Consider the following 16,670-nt stretch of genomic DNA (forward strand, 5'->3'; position numbering starts at 1 on the left):
CAAAACCAGCAACAGTACCATCCGCCGGCCTCACCCAGTCACCTGCTCTCCTCGCAATCAACGCACCAGATCTATCATCAACAGCAGCAGCACATTCAGCTCCATTCGCCCAGTCACCACTCGTTCCAGCAGTATCAACACCACCACCATCACTACCCTTCTGCTCTTCCTCATGCCTCCCAATCCCTTTCCATCCATCCATTTCACTCGCCACAGCTACCCCTGTGCTCAGGGCTGGGCGGTTATGGGTGGAGCACACTGCCTACCAGCCTGGCCACCAGGGGCTCTAGAGGGAAGTTGCCAAACCAGAAAGACAGCACAAGGAAGAGTCCAACAAAGAGCAAAGCCAAGGGCAAGGCGGAAAGTAAGCCGTGGCCCAATGACACATACATATGGACCACGCACCCCATGGAAACGCCCCCACATGTGCCACACTTACACAACTTTCCACAAATAAAGGCCCATGTACAGGTAGGTTTTATTGGATGGATACATATACTGTAGCATGGATTAGGACAGCATATGTACAGTATTAGCAATTATTTCTTGGAGTTCCTGTCCACGTCTAATACTAAATCAGATTCTACAGAGAGATAGATAGCACAGGTTGGAGTAAAAAATCATCCATCATAGGCTGAAACTTTGAAAATGTTGTAAACTCTTGTACACTGACAGCACAAAATATATTAAAAGAGCTATTGTCTGACCTTTGTCAGGCTCTTCGAGCAAAGAGATGTTCGAAGAAGGTATATGCTAAAGTCTTGAATGCGTTCATTAGATTATGTGCAACTTTGTTAAGAAATTGAAACTTTTACATTTGCAGAGTAGCTTAACACCTTGCTGGCCTACACATTGTTGGGTCTGGTTACAGGTGCAACAGAGCACATTTATGACCACACCCAGCTGTATGGTGAAACAAGCTTGAAACTTTCAATCAGAGAGGGCAGCAAAAAGCAGCTTTATAGCCTTGTGTTAAGTTACATTTTAATTATTGATAGCTTTGATAGACGTGCACATAAGTGTTCAAACATCCTGCTGTTGATACAAATGATAGCTAGACTGCTATTATAACATCTGAATGCAAAATATGATTTCAAAAAAACTAAATGAATGGCATGAGGTTAACATCAGTCAAATGGATCGCTTATTCCATTAATGTTTTATCAATACTTAACAAGATACATTAGACAAATTAAATGGAAAGATTGAACAGAGAGATCATGAAGTCCACAGTGTCAAGATGTGATGAGTAATCTACACAGCACACTGGCTGCTGTGAGCCAGCCCTGAGTCTTGTATTTATACTCCATCAGAGTGGTGTAGACATTTAAGACGTGGAAGGTCACTACTGTAATGTTGCCATTATCTTTGTCAAACTGCCCTTTTAAATGAAACGCTGACAGCCTGAAGTGGTTCAGTGCTGTTCTACACAAAAACCCCGGCTCTGTTAGTTATTGACAGAATTGCTTTATATTCCTAGTAAAGGCTGGGATACACATTATGACAGATGAGCAGATTATAGATGTGATTTAAGCTTCACAACCAAGTCTGTTCCAGTTGGAGTGTTTTGGTGTTGACAGTCTGGAGTTAAAATCATGTGTGGTGTTGAAGGTTTCCAATCGTTTTGTGTCTTCTGATCCAGTCACTGCCCATCATTTTCGTTTTTATGATTCTAGATACATGTTAGATGTCTTGAATCAGGATGTTCACATCATGTCTGTGAGTGGGAGAAGTAATAAAAAACAAACCAAGCCAAATCAAAACAAACTAAAAACTGTATAAAACTGCAAACTATGATGTGCTCTGACTGAGAGTTGCTATTATTTTGTAGTAGGCTTTATATTCTCTGCACAGTTTACAGTCTGTGATGTCCTCATCCTCCACCGCATTCAAATGTGGATCATACAGTAGTTTAAATTTGTAAAGCAAACTCTGTAAGGAATGTTGGTATTCATTCAATATCTGCTCCTTCCTTGCTGTCAAGTCTTAAAAATCTACATTAGTTGTGGAAATATGTGATTTATAAAGTCTTCATAGGTTTCAAATCAAAGATTCACTGCAAGTCAGCACAAAATAAAGCTGTGAGTTTATTGAACTTCACATAACATAATAATAATAAATTCAAGTCAATTGTCCTAATGATATAATCAAAACAACTTGTCCATTCAAGTGTAACAGGACTTGTGTATTGTATAGACTGTAACCAAAGAAGAAGAAAAAAAACAGAAAGCCAGCTGCCTGTTAGCTGTTGGTCAGCCACTGTGCCGCACATCTGCTGTGGGCACAGAGATCAGAGATAGCAGGTAGTGATAGTCTGATTAGCAAGATTAGCATGGCAGTTCTGATTTGATTAGAGTTATGCTCCATCTGATTAGTTCATTAGTCAAATGGAGTTTCATTTAACATTAGGGAGAAATAGTGAACAGTGATATTAGGAGTGGAATATTTGCGTGCATGGATGTGTGCATCACTCTTGTCTACACACATCACATCTCGCTATTCACTCGTCTTTACCATAAATTAAATCTACAGGAATGTTTTTCTCAAGCTTTGAATGCAACCTCTAAATATTGCAGCTTATTATTGTGCAGCTTTCATATAATCATTGTTCCCAGTTTGGTTTGTGACGTCTTGTTTCACTTTGGTTTGTGAGTTCTTGCCTGTGTGTATATTCTTGTCTGTCTGTGTGTGTGTGTGTGTGTGTGTGTGCGTGCTCATGTCTGGCATAACACAGCACACAGCACGAAACAATTATTTAACAAACTGCTGCCGTGCATCATTAGATGTTTTGGGATTCTTGATTTCTGTTTATCCAATCATGATTCATCTGCTCATTGATAATTGAAATGTCATGCTGATGCTGTAGAAGCTGAATCCAGCACCCTGCACCTGATGTGAAATTATTTCTCAAAGCGAGCGCACACACACACACACACACACACATAGACACCTACAGTACTTCATCATGTCTTAACAACCATCCTACACAGCATGACTAATGTGGCACTTTTCTATCTCCTGACAAACCAGGGCTAGTCTGGATCTCATTCTAAGCTGTGCTGTGCTGAGCTGAACCAGGCCATAATGCCATGATAACACAGCTGGTGTAATAGCAATTATGTAACGACTAACAATCACTTGCATAGAGCCACAAAACACTGTCTGGATGTGGACATTGTGTGCGTTTGTGTATTTGTGTGCAAGTGTTTATATTTGCATGTTTGTTCTTTTGGCCTTTTCATGTAACACAACCCCATGCGCGCGTACACACACACACACACATTCTCTCACACACATTGATGTTATGTAAGCGTGCAGTCAGACATGGCATGTCAATAGCAGACTGACCGACAGGATTTGTTGCTCTATGAATGAAACATACACACATAGACAAAGACACACACACAGAAGTTGTGTGCTTTGTAATGCTGATGTTGCAATAGTGACAGAGTTAGGTAAAGTTTAGACAAAGTCATTGACTGGTAAATGTGAGATAATGACAGACAAATTGACTTCAGGCAGGCGTACATTAACTTCAGCTGAGATGAGTCAGTCAATATAAAAAACAAAAAAACAAAAATCATATTATCTTTAGTTCTTTTCTTAGAGAGAAAAAAGTCTCAGAGGACAGATAATCATACAACATATCCATGGTGTTTGGCAGTCGCTACATCTAATGTTGTAATGTACACTTTCTCAATCAAATGTATTATCACTAAGTGTTTGATTATTCATAGCTAATCAAAAAACACAGGTTAAATTAGTGATTCCCAAACTTTTTGGATTGTGACCCTTTAAAGATAAGCCACGTCTACTTTAACTCTCATTACAGGTTATTGACTTAATGTGGACCAGAGTGTAATTCAAAGTTCCCCTCCAGACATTTCATAATATGGAAAGTTAAATTAATATTAATGTGTTTTCAATAAAGTTACATTTTCTCATTCTATTGCTATTAGTAATTTATCAATATGCAGATTTGTTTTTTTGTTTTTTTTTAAAACTGCTGGAAAATGTTTCCTACTTCACCAAAAAGTCAATTTTCAATGTATGTACAAGTTTGTTGAACAGATAAATGTGAAATAGCCTTCTGGTTGTTCTGAAAGAACAAGATGAAGAGCACTTTTGAAAGCAGGAGAAATTTAAAGGATTTGGCCTGAAGTGGTGAATTTATCCTCGATAAAAATGTAAAATTAAATGTGTTACTGATATATGAATATACATATACTGTATCGTTTTTTTGACTGACATAATTATTTGATCCTAACCCTAACCCTAACCCTATGTGACCTTTTTGATACTTTGAAACTTTGTCAAGAGCAGTTATATGTAAATAAAGTTTATTATTACATTTATCATAAATAGAGGCGACTGTGGCTCAGGAGGTAGAGTGGGTTGTCCACCAATGAGATGATTAAAAGTTTGATCTACAGCTCCTCCAGTCCATATGTTGAAATGTCTGACTTTGGGCAAGATACTGTACTTACTCCTGACGTTTATGCCATTGGTGTGTGAGTGTGTGAGCATAGAAACATTGTGGAGCACTTTGGAGAAGAAGCAATGTATCACTCCTGATGAGCAGGCTGCCATGCAAGATGTCAACCTGCTCATCAGTGTATGTGGGTGAATGAGTGGTCGAGAAGATTAAAAAAGGCTCAATATAAATGCAGTCCATTTACCATTTAGGAAATCATCTGCAGTGTCATACTGTAATATATAAAAAAAAACTAATAGCATGAGGTGTTGAACAGCTAAATAGCAGCGGGGAATAATTGTGATATCCGCTTCATGTACAACAACATTATACAGTGATTATCTTCTCCCTCTGTCTACTCCTCACACACACACACACACACACACACACACACACACAGATCCTGACAGCTGCAACTGTCAGCATGTCCTCACTGTCTCCTCGATCCATGAACCGCACTGTGAGAGCATTTTTTTGGTATTTTCATTATACTTCCAAATTTCCCCCTCCCTCTCTTACTCAACCTCCCTGCGCTTCCGTTCTCACACCATGTATTTGTTTATTTATTTATTTTACATGTGTGTGTGTTCTTTTTTTGTGCATCTGCTCTTCATTGCTGTTGTTGAGCAGACAGATTTGACTCCACCCATCATACCTTTAATCCCTCTGATCCTCTCCCTCTCTCTCCCTATCTCTCTGTCTCTCTCTCTTTCTGTTCCCGTGTGGGATCAAGCATCCATTCAGCTTGACTGACAGACAGCTTGACATGTGGTGGAGAGAGAGTGTGTGTGTGCGTGTGTGTGTGTGTGTGTGTGTATGGGAGAGAGAGGGAGAAAAGATAAAGGAGGGATGAGGGAGGTAGAGATTAGTGTAGAGGGATAGATGCCACTGCCGCTCTGTTGCACATTGATGCTGTGATGTCTGAGTGGACTGTCCATTTGGTTTGCTTGCTTGTTTGATGCTTGGTTAGCTGGTTGGTTTCTTAACAGTTTTTTTTGTTTTTTTTCGGGCTGCAGAGCAAATTCGGAGCTTCAAACTATCCTTCATGTACTTGCTCGCTCATGGCTAGTTTATGGGAGAAGACTAGAGCTGCTGCTGATGGTGGACTGGAGAACACTACATACTTTCTGTGGAGAAAGTGAGATGAGATAGATAGGAGAGGTGTAGGGATGGGGGCTGATGCTCCCGTTGCAAATACGAGGAGAGTAACACACCTGTGATTGCGTAGAAAGCAAATATTTAGCAAGAAGAATAAAAAAAGGAGAGATAATGTCTATTATCTGATCTGTCCGGGCCTGGACTGGAGACCAGGGAGAAAGACTGAAAACAGAGACAAAGGATAAGGAAAGACATTTGATTTTGTTTTAGTTTAGGACAGAACATGCATGTAATACAGAACAGTCAAGTAAAATACAGCGTAGTGTCATTAAACTAAAGGTATAAAGATTATGAATGTAAACCAAATATATTAGAATATAATTTCGATTGTTGAATCGCTGAGTGTGTATTTTAACAGGAACAGTAGTGGAGCTTCATAAATTGTGGCTTGCAGTGTAGTACATTAGTATTGTCCAATATCAGGGTTGTGCAGTATGTCATGTGGTGTATGCAGTCGCTCCATGGTGGTAATCTGTAGCAGATGTACTCAACATGCTGTACCAAAACATGAGACGAGTAAGTCTTCATCGCGGCTCTCTGATTGTGTGTTTGCAAATTTCATACCGTTCCTCTGTGAAATACATTATGTCTGTCTGTTTTCATCTTAATATTGTTGAAATGAAAAGTGCTTATTAACGCTTATGTTCTCTCTTGCAGGCCAACCCCCCTCCAGTGGTGGTCAACACCGACAGCGTCGACACACCCCCTTATGTGAGTACACATTCAGATACACCTGTGCAACCTACTGATAACATCTAAAAGGTCAATTACTCGTTGTTGACTTTTCTGGATAAAGCCAAGTAAGGTTAAATCACACAATATCAAGATAAAACTACTGTATCAGTGACTATGTGTGAAGTTGTGACCTTTGGTTGGAGTTGGCCACGTGTTTGTAGTAAATATGCAGAACATAAAACTCAGAGATTTTCAAAACTGAACACAGGACCTTAAATGACTATTTTAAGGTCCTGTGACTATAAGGTTGAGCTAAGCTTCATAAAGCTTTTGTGTTTAGATGATGTATTGAATATGATATGAAATTGACTGTTGAGTGTGTTCCTTGTGTTTGTGAAGAGTTAAATTGTGTATTTAAAGTATCATATTGACTTTGGGACAGAGTGAGGAGAAGTGTTTGACAGAAGAAGGTTTTACTTTGCCTTTCTTTTACAAACGCAAACATCACTGGAAATATGGTGGAGAAATGAAAGCAGCACAAGCAGACCAGTGAGAGGTTTCCTGATCTCCACATAGTTCTGATATGTAGTTACATTTTTGAATATGTCTGCGAGAGCATGGCCCTCTTCATGCCTACAACATTTGCTGACACGGAAGGACAACTCAGTCAACAGTGCTTCCACTGTTAATGCATTTAATCAGGACAAATCTGTAAGGTTTCTACTTACGTGAGGCATGGAAAGTTCCTTTTAAAATGAGATTACAGATTTTTTTTGCAGTAATCAGTATATAGCTCATCTTGCACTGAACCTTTACATGAAATTCTACAGTAACTTTATGAATATTAACACCAGATCCTCTCGTCTTGCAATCATAAAAAGTTAATATTAAGGGCTATTGTACTTTTGCAGCTCCTACTACAAATGTGTCATTATTTACATAAACTCCTCCATAAATACAGATTGTAGCATCCTGGTTTCAGACAGAATGCTCAGTCCAGAATTAGATGGATCCAGATGTCATTTTACTGGTAGCCAGCTGCCACAGAGAACCAGTGTCTGTTGTGGTTAGATAAGTTTATTATGTAATTACTGTGGAATGACTCCCCGCTGAGCAGCCCGGGATAAAACAAATATTTTCATTTAATATGTATTTGATATTATTGGTGACTGTTTCGGAAATACTTTTACTGTGTACTTTTACTGTATTGCTTATGACTTTTTGAAAACCAATATAGGATTTTTTCTGTGGCTCAAAATGAGGCAAAGCTGGTATGTCAGCTCTTTCTTTTTAAATGGGAAACTACAGGTACTTTATTGCTATTGTGCCAAACCAAAGTTGTGCCTGTTGAAATGAAATTTTTGACTTGTTTTATTTGAATAATCAAGAGATTTTGTTAATCGGTGAATATCACAAAGAAATTGTACTTGGAACTTTTGCGATAACAGTAAAATATTCTCTTAATAATCTGGTATGTTGTAGATAGTAAATGAATGTGTGGGGTGGGTAATAGTAGGCATACTGTAAACCGTGGCTGATGGTAGATTGTACCCTCTGTTTGAAATGACAGAAATTCAAAATCTGAACTAATCTGACTGCACAGAGACACAGATTACAGCCAAGGGGATTACATGGGCCATTGGGATGCCACTCGACTACTCTGTGTTCATGTGTGTGTGTGTGTGTGTGTGTGTCTGTGTGCCTGCCTGCAGTAGCGAGACAGTCTCCCAGTGTAAACCGAATATAACACAAAAGATACAGTCGTCCGCTCGGATCAGATTTAATTCTGTGTGGTGTTCATTCAGTCAGAAAATATAGATGTTGATATATTCACTCACAGCCAATTCATCAGGGATGTTCTTAAATATGACATCAGAGCTACATCTTCAGTAAGTACGCATTACCAGTTTAATCTCTGGGATTCATGCGTCATTCATGAATGATCAAACGCCTAAATTCACTTTGCGATAATTCTGAAGCTAGCTGCTAATTATAATAAGTGAATTAAGTCATCCTTTAATACAGTTAACTCACTTCTCTTTGTATAATTTTACAGTTAGAAAATAGACTTGTTCTATGTGGTTTCCTTGATTTCAACATTTCATATTATGTTAGAAATTACTATAAATAATTTATTTACTAAACATTGCAAAACAGCTTTCATCACTACATTTCCATTACCAAAAGTTCAGTCGTTGTACTCTTTATTTACACATTCCCCTTTTCTTCCTCTCCATGTCTCTAACAGGTCAATGGAACAGAAGCAGACTTTGAATATGAAGAAATCACGCTGGAGCGGGTAAATACCAACATAATATTCTACACACTGTAAATGTACTCAGTGACAGTCTCCATCTATTCACACTCTCACATTTCTCGTCCTCTTGAATCTCCTCCATAATTATGCGAAAAATATTTGAAACCAGTGTTGCTGATTTAAACAGTGGCTGGGAAGATGTGAAAAGGAATGCATTTTTTTTAGGGTTTCAAATAAACCAGTCTTTAATAGAAAAGTGTTTTTCCCAGCATGACAATGCCCAAAATAACTGTGTCTTGTACACCTGTGGGACTTATACACTGGTTTTTAAGGTATTCCTTAAATGTTTTAAAGGTTAAGAAATTATATAAAGATACTTAAGTAATAGTTTAGTTCAGGTTAAATCCAGTTAACATGTTTTATTTTTTCTTCAGTTTTTCCTTTTTTACCATCATTTTAGGGTGCCAGACATCTTAGACATAAACTAAGGGCACGCATAATCTGATTAAACTGATAGATGAGTGTGTTTTAATATACTATAAAGATTACAGTAGTTTGTACACCATTTTATTCACATCTCACTCGTAATAGGTTAAATTTACTTAACGGGGAGGTTATTAATATTCCTGTGTTTTTAAAAAATCATAGAAGAGGAAGAAAAATAAATCAAAGTTTGACTTGTTTTCCTGCCGTGCCCTAAAACTACAAAACAAATACAATCCTCTGAATCAAGAGTATACATTAAATACGCTCCTTTACTTCAACCTCACCATTCTGCTCTGTTACTCAGTCCCACCACTAGTCCTACACTGCTGACCATATTGTCCCATCCTCTCTATTCCCTTCTCTACTCCCACCCCCCACCCTCTCATTATATTCCCCTTTCTGTCACCCTAAGGCTCTCTCTCTCTCTCTCTCTCTCTCTCTCTCTCTCTCTCTCTCTCTCTCTCTCTCTCTCTCGCTCTCTCTCGCTCGCTCGCTCTCTCTCTCACTCTCTCTCTGTCACTCTCTCTCTCTCTCTCTCACTCTATTCTCCTGTGACCTGGTTCTGTCTGCTTGACTGGCTCTGCTTTAAAGACACTATGGACATACACGCTAGCACAGGCACAGACATTACACTAGTAGCTTTATATTTAGTGACAGAGCAAAAGAGAGTAAGATAAATATACACAGTAATGATTAATGAGGTCCCGCTTGGTAAGAAATGAAAACTTGGGACATATTAGATTAGTTTGGTAGTAATCGACATTGGAGAACATTTATATTAGACCTAGTTTTGTTATGAATGACATTTGGAGAGGATTTGGAGAGAAGCACAATAATATATCAGATTTTATGTGGTAATGTCTTCATATGGTGCTAGATTTTAGCAGCAGATGGACAAATTATTCCAGTGTGGTTATTAATTTTTTATCTAACTATGTTTCATTCATTTCCTACTAAAAACACACAAGTATCAGTGTAGCTAAACAACAATGGTTTGATAAAAATCAGTCCATAAGCGTAGTCACATTGTAAACAGTAACTGTATTTAGTTAGAGATGAGTGAAGCTTCTAGTGTCACAAACATTTTTTAAAACCAATGTGGATTTACATATAATGTTTATTTCCCCCATTAAAACACATTATTTGTCTGTTTGTATGTGTAGGGCAACTCAGGCCTGGGGTTCAGTATTGCAGGAGGGACTGATAATCCCCACATTGGAGAAGACCCCTCCATCTTCATCACCAAGATTATACCTGGAGGGGCAGCAGCCCAGAATGGACGACTCAGGTACACACACACACACACACACACACACACACACACACACACACACACAAACACATGCTTTAGTCTCAATCTTAACCCAACTATCTTCAACCATAAAATAAATGAGTTAAGGTTTAAGAAGGAATACTTAAACTTTGACTTATCGAAGCTACTTTGTGCAGTTTCTGACCACTATAATATATACGTTTTTTGTTTTTTTTTGTTTCACCACACTATACCGTAGAGTTGACAGAAAGTTTACCCAGTTAATGTCAATAGGAAAAAGCAGAAACACAAAGAAACAGAAAAGAGAACAACTTAAAAGCTTGTTCAGCAGCTGGCTTACACTCAGCTCTCTCTTGTAACAGATAAATGTCTTGTAGACGTCTAGACATATCGTGTTAGAGTGAAAGACTAGTATCTGTGCACAGGAGGTGATGTGCAGCATTTGTCTTCACCATTTGTCTCCTCATGCATTTCAAATGACGACTTTACTGCGCAGGGTGAATGACTGTATAGTCCGAGTAAATGAGACAGACGTCAGGGAGGTGACCCACAGCGGGGCTGTAGAGGCACTGAAGGATGCAGGAGGTCTGGTCAGACTGTGTATACGGCGAAGGAGGAGTCTCACGGAGAGAATCATGGATATCAAGCTGGTGAAGGGGCCGAAAGGTGAGAAAATACAACAAACGTAAGCACGACATACAGAGTAGTTACATGGACGTATAGTTATTACTTCAGAACACTGGACTTAAAATGAAACAATGACTATTTGGGATAAAGTAAAGTTTTAGGGTGTGACAAAGAAACAAAAACATCAACAAGTGAGGGAGTGAGATGAGGCGCAATGTTCTGATTTCTTTAGAGAAGTGAGAATGTATTAGCAGCAAAGAACAGTAATATGTTTGAGTAGGAGAGAAAAAAGGAAAAAGCCAAGAAAGAGCCATTAGACTAATTACAGCTATGAAATATTAAGGTTCACCTACATGGATTTAGCTTTAGTTTACTGGCCTGTATTTGTATTATATCAAGTTAAAAAAATAAAATCTGTCAGAACTGGTTGAAATGGGGGTCAGAAAATATAGCAGTGATTGAAGCATAGAAAAGATATCAAACATGAAGAACTTCTCCAAGTAATAACTGATCATAATCTTCAAATTCAAAGTATGACATGTTCATGTTCTCTCTCAGGTTTAGGATTCAGTATAGCAGGCGGAGTTGGAAACCAACACGTCCCCGGCGACAACAGTATTTATGTGACTAAAATCATCGAGGGAGGGGCTGCACACAAAGACGGACGGCTACAAATAGGGGACAAACTTGTAGCTGTAAGAAACATCTTTCTGTTCTATTTCTATTCCTCTTTGTACATTTTCTTTGCTTCATTTCAGTAATGTGTTATCATAATTACAGAGCCTCATTATATTCAGTAAAGTATAACGATTGCAGTCCAAATTAAGGACAATTGAGTTCAATGGTTCACAAAACACAATTTGTTTTAATCTAAAGAAAGTTGCTTGAACAGTTTTCAGATGAATGAATGAACTTAGCTTTAATTTGCCCCAAAAGATAAGGGAATAGAAGGAGTACCATGCCATGAAATGATTTTATTGAATGTATCACTGATATATTTTTTATAGATATCCCTTATTAACGCCAATATGAAATGAATTCCCCTTAGTAGTAGCAGAAGTGTAATTATTCAACAGTAACATTACCACATTTAGAATGACTTGTCAGTATTTATATTTTAAACTGAGAACTGAGTCAGACCAAAGCTTGTCATCCCCCATTACCCCTTTTATTAGATCCTAACATATTACTTACTCCTACAGGGTGTATTATATTCTAAGAATGAATGAGGAGTGTTAGAGGAGGACAGTATAAAAGGGTATAAATGTATTAGAAGGCTCCTCTTCTGCTTTATATGCCTGTCTGTTAAAGGTGATTGATCACATCTGCAGGCTCATTCAGCACAAAAATACACATAATCAGATCCTCTTCTCCATTAAATTACATTCCAACAATAGATTTTACACTAAAGGAAGAGACAATGGACACAACCACTAAACAGCACACTGATAGCATCCACATGGTATATATTGTACCGAAGGTTGGCGCTGCAGAGTAGTGTGGTTTTACAGGGGATGTGAATATCATCTAAGTTTTATCTGTTGTTCATTGTGTCTTTATGTGTGTCTAGGTGAATGCTTCCTGTTTGGAGGAGGTAACTCACGAGGAGGCGGTGGCTGCCCTGAAGTCCACTCCTGATGTTGTGTACCTGCGTGTGGCCAAACACACCTCTCTTTTTATCAATGACAACTTCCCTCCACCCGACGTCACTAATTGTGAGTACAATGCAGTACGCACCTGAGAGCTGTTAGTATAATAATGTCTTACTTTTTCTTATACAGAGCAATATGATCTTAGTTGTGGTCTATTACATGATATGGGTTTGTGCTATCCAGCATCATCCAGACTGTGTAGGCTCTCACTTTTCCTTCACAACATCAGAAACAACTTGCAGAGAAACAGTGCTGTGATGACTGTAACACACATCATTGCAAGAGGATGAAGCATTTTAGAGCCAGATGGTGTCTAACTATAAAGAACAGCAAGGAGCAAAGCTGCTGGTGGAGTTATGTTTAGGGTGGGTTCATAAGAAAGCTCACTTCCACCATCAGGCTTCTAGCAGAGACTCTTATTAGAGCTGTAACAGCACAGTAAGCTTGAAATCCCCAATCACCATCAATACAAGCAGCCAATCGAGGCAACATGTACAGTAGCTTTTCTAAATTTGCTTTGATTACAAATGACTGTGCTGTTGTCAGTGGCCATAGAGAGGACATCATGTTTATCCCAAACACAGAAGTGAAGTTAAAAGATGTATTTTGAATTTTTAACATATCCCCTATTTTGGAAACCCTGTTTTATAGACCAATGATCACGTCACCCAGACAGTCTTAAATGTTGTTATATAACGCTCTGATAATCAGACGAGTTAAATTTGGTCCACTGGGTTACAGCCACTTGTCACATCTCCAAATCAGCATATTATCTAAGTGACACATCATTTATAACACATTACCAAACAGCACATATCATACCACTATATCTCATCCAATACACTAACTATATACAGTACACAGTTATTGATTGACTTATTATTATTATTGTTATACTTATTTTAGTGAAATGACAATGTTTCAAAGTGCATGTTCATAAATGTACGAGGGTAAAGAAATCATCTGTAAAATAATGTGTATGTGTGACAGGTTGATAAAAAGAGAAACTGTGTGTGTGTTTGATTATTCCAGCTTACTCCCCACACCAGGACAACCATATAAGCCCCTACATGAGCGGCAGCCAGTCTGTAAGCCCCGCCCCATTGACCACTCCCAGATACTCACCCCTGCCCAGGGCCATGACCGGAGACGATGATATTCCCAGGTGAAGCCTTACACACACACACACACACACACACACACACACTCTCGTGCCTTACGAAAGATAGAATTTTTGCAGAAAATAATTTATTTTACTATCAGAATTTGATCCATTAGGTCCCATAACATCTGGAAAGTCTAAAGGCTGCAAAAGTAAATGATTTTATCCCCATTCAAGTTAACAGAGAGCTAACCAGAAGTTAGCGTACTCAGCCAGCAGAATTCACTAGTGCCCACAGAGCATGTACAGTATGCATTCATCCAGCCAGCATGGGGGTGTCAAACCAGACCCCAGGTCAAAATCACTGGCGGTGATAGTATTAATTGTGTCAACTCGTTTGGCAACAGCTTGAATGTAATGATTCATTTATATGTAAAAGTTCTGCATTGCAGGTTTTACATATTAATGAATTCACATTAGAGGCGAGATGTCAGTGCTGCAAAGAGATACTAAAGCCTCCATCCATTTAATCCACATTAACTCCAGCCTACCTGTCTGTTGAACCAAATGCAGAAATGCAGATGTCTTCTTTTGTCCGACCAACAGTGCAGAAACCAAAGATATTCAGTTTTGTATCATATATAACAAAAATATGTGATTGAAGAAGCTGAAACCAATACATTTTTGCCATTTGTGCTTAAATGAGTAAATGCCTATCAAAATCATTGTGTCTGTGTCTAATATCAAAAACACGTTCTCCAAAATTTCAAAGGCCCTTTTGTCAATTGTCATGTAATGTAATGTGACAGATTTTTACATAGGCTTAGTATTTTTGTTCACTATTATAATTTGTTTGACACGCTGTATTCATGTTTATTGCTATACCTTCTTTTATTCAAACCACAAACACTTTAAATTTGTTTGCAATACTGAGGACATTTCAGTACTCTGGTGGCCTTTCCAACTGGGAGTCCTAGAGAGTCCAACATACACTGACTGACCTCTGTTCCTCCCTGCTCGCTGTGCTGCTGTATTTGTGCATGTGAGTGCGTGTTTGGCAGTAAAAGGCAGATGGCCGTGCAAATTTTGTCTGACATGTAAACTCAGGTCACATATATACACACACACGCACACATACACTCTCAGTGCTGCTCTACTGTTTTTAATCCATTTTAATGGAGGGATTACAGCCTATCACAACCCTCGTCACTCAGCTGGCGTCACCGTGGTTACCAGAATATGACTCATTCCGTCATAACCCTTTGGGCCAATCGGAGCGCTTTGATTATAATAAATCTGATAAGCTGCAGACTGACTGCAGAATGGTCATTTTGACGTCTGCCCTTCTCTTTCCTCTGTGTTTGTATCCCTCCCATGTTCTCTCTTTCATCTCTTTCTCTTTTCACTCTCTGATTAGTTTGTCATGCACATAGAGGATTACCGGTTTTAATAAATGTCCCCTGCATGTGCACATCTGCTTTTCCACTAAGTAGGTGATTTCAGGTGAAAGATATGATCACCCACTAATTTGTGCCTTAGAGTGTCTGCCCAAACTGATTAACAAGCTGTTACCAGTGCTCTCTTTTCCCCAAATTTAACATCTGTTTACCAAACTGCATGGATCTCATTGGGATCATTTTTTGAAAGGCAACATTAGGCCAGGTACTGTTGTGGCACCAAAAACTAAGATGCCAACCAGCTTTAATGAATATAACTAATAGCAGAAACACAGAATTCTGACATAAATTAAGAAAATGTTTTTAGTGTGAATCTATAACATCTGGTTGATGCAAATTAATAAAGTCATTATCAGAACCGTCCCAGTCATAAAAGCTAATGAGGGATAATGAAACAGTAAAGAATTTGAAAGACATATTCCCCAAAATAGAGATGATATGTACTGTGTTTGTATTATATTGTATTTAATAGCCTGATAAATCACTAACAGTAATTTAACATTTCAGGTTAGGATGGGATAATGTTTCAGTTGTTACCTCAAAGCAGGAAGAACCTGTGTTCTGTCCTGAATGTGTTTGCGTGTCTTGTCTGTTCTGTCTTGGATTACCTCAGTGCTCTTTTGTTATGGTGATTGATTAAAGAGTTAAATAATTAATAGGTTTAAACTGAGGCTGAAGTGTGTACTTACAAAAACAGGAATACGTCTTAAGTGAGCAAACTTACTAACTGTGGCAGAGCAACAACAAATAAGACAGTACAATGCTGACATCTGCTGGTCAACATGATGAATTATCTTAATGTCAAATTCCCTTTCCTCCCACTGAGCTGTATCATTTATCCCTACACTACAGGCTTTGATACTGATTTATATAATCATAAAGCACTAGAACACATAGAAAACTGCTGTAACTGCTAGTATACTTGTAATTTTTCAATGTTTTGGTTGCTGTTATGTTGTTTAACATCTTAAAATACAGAATTTCTCATCCTGGTATATTCTTTCATCTATCAATAGTCATTTCTTAGACTGTGGTTAACTGGGTTTTAATACTAGACAAATGCTGGAACTGGAAAAAGGAATAGTTACAATCTAAGTCCTGACTGATTGATCATTACATTTTCTACAAAACTGATCAAACAAGCTATAAAAGATCAATACCATCCATCGCCTTTTACTCTAACACTGCGTGCGTGTGTGTTTTACCAGGGAACCCAGGCGGGTGGTGCTCCAGCGAGGGTCTACAGGTCTTGGTTTCAACATTGTCGGAGGGGAGGATGGAGAGGGAATCTTCATCTCCTTCATTCTGGCAGGAGGTCCAGCTGATCTCTGTGGGGAACTGCGCAAGGGAGACCGCATCCTCTCGGTATGAGCTAAGACGCAACACATAGGGATATCATAGAGCTGTATGATACGATGATATATATCGTGTGACAAGAGAAAAACATTGTTTCATATTTTGTCTATTGTTTATTTTGTTGCGACGTAAATCACAATAATTTTTATTTGG

General features: G+C 38.5%; 1 protein-coding gene across 1 annotated transcript in view; it reads left to right on the forward strand.

Annotated features, from left to right (window-relative positions):
• The window catches only part of LOC128362404 (disks large homolog 1-like), a 110,656-nt gene that overhangs the window by 61,792 nt on the left and 32,194 nt on the right, over positions 1-16,670 (forward strand). Inside the window, exons 7-14 of the mRNA XM_053323149.1 lie at positions 6,290-6,343; positions 8,556-8,606; positions 10,214-10,338; positions 10,820-10,989; positions 11,509-11,645; positions 12,521-12,665; positions 13,635-13,767; positions 16,370-16,526. Coding sequence (XP_053179124.1) covers positions 6,290-6,343; positions 8,556-8,606; positions 10,214-10,338; positions 10,820-10,989; positions 11,509-11,645; positions 12,521-12,665; positions 13,635-13,767; positions 16,370-16,526 — 972 coding nt within the window. The remainder of the gene's footprint in view (positions 1-6,289; positions 6,344-8,555; positions 8,607-10,213; positions 10,339-10,819; positions 10,990-11,508; positions 11,646-12,520; positions 12,666-13,634; positions 13,768-16,369; positions 16,527-16,670) is intronic.

Source organism: Scomber japonicus, chromosome 7 (genome assembly GCF_027409825.1).
Source record: "Scomber japonicus isolate fScoJap1 chromosome 7, fScoJap1.pri, whole genome shotgun sequence".
NCBI lineage: Eukaryota > Metazoa > Chordata > Actinopteri > Scombriformes > Scombridae > Scomber > Scomber japonicus.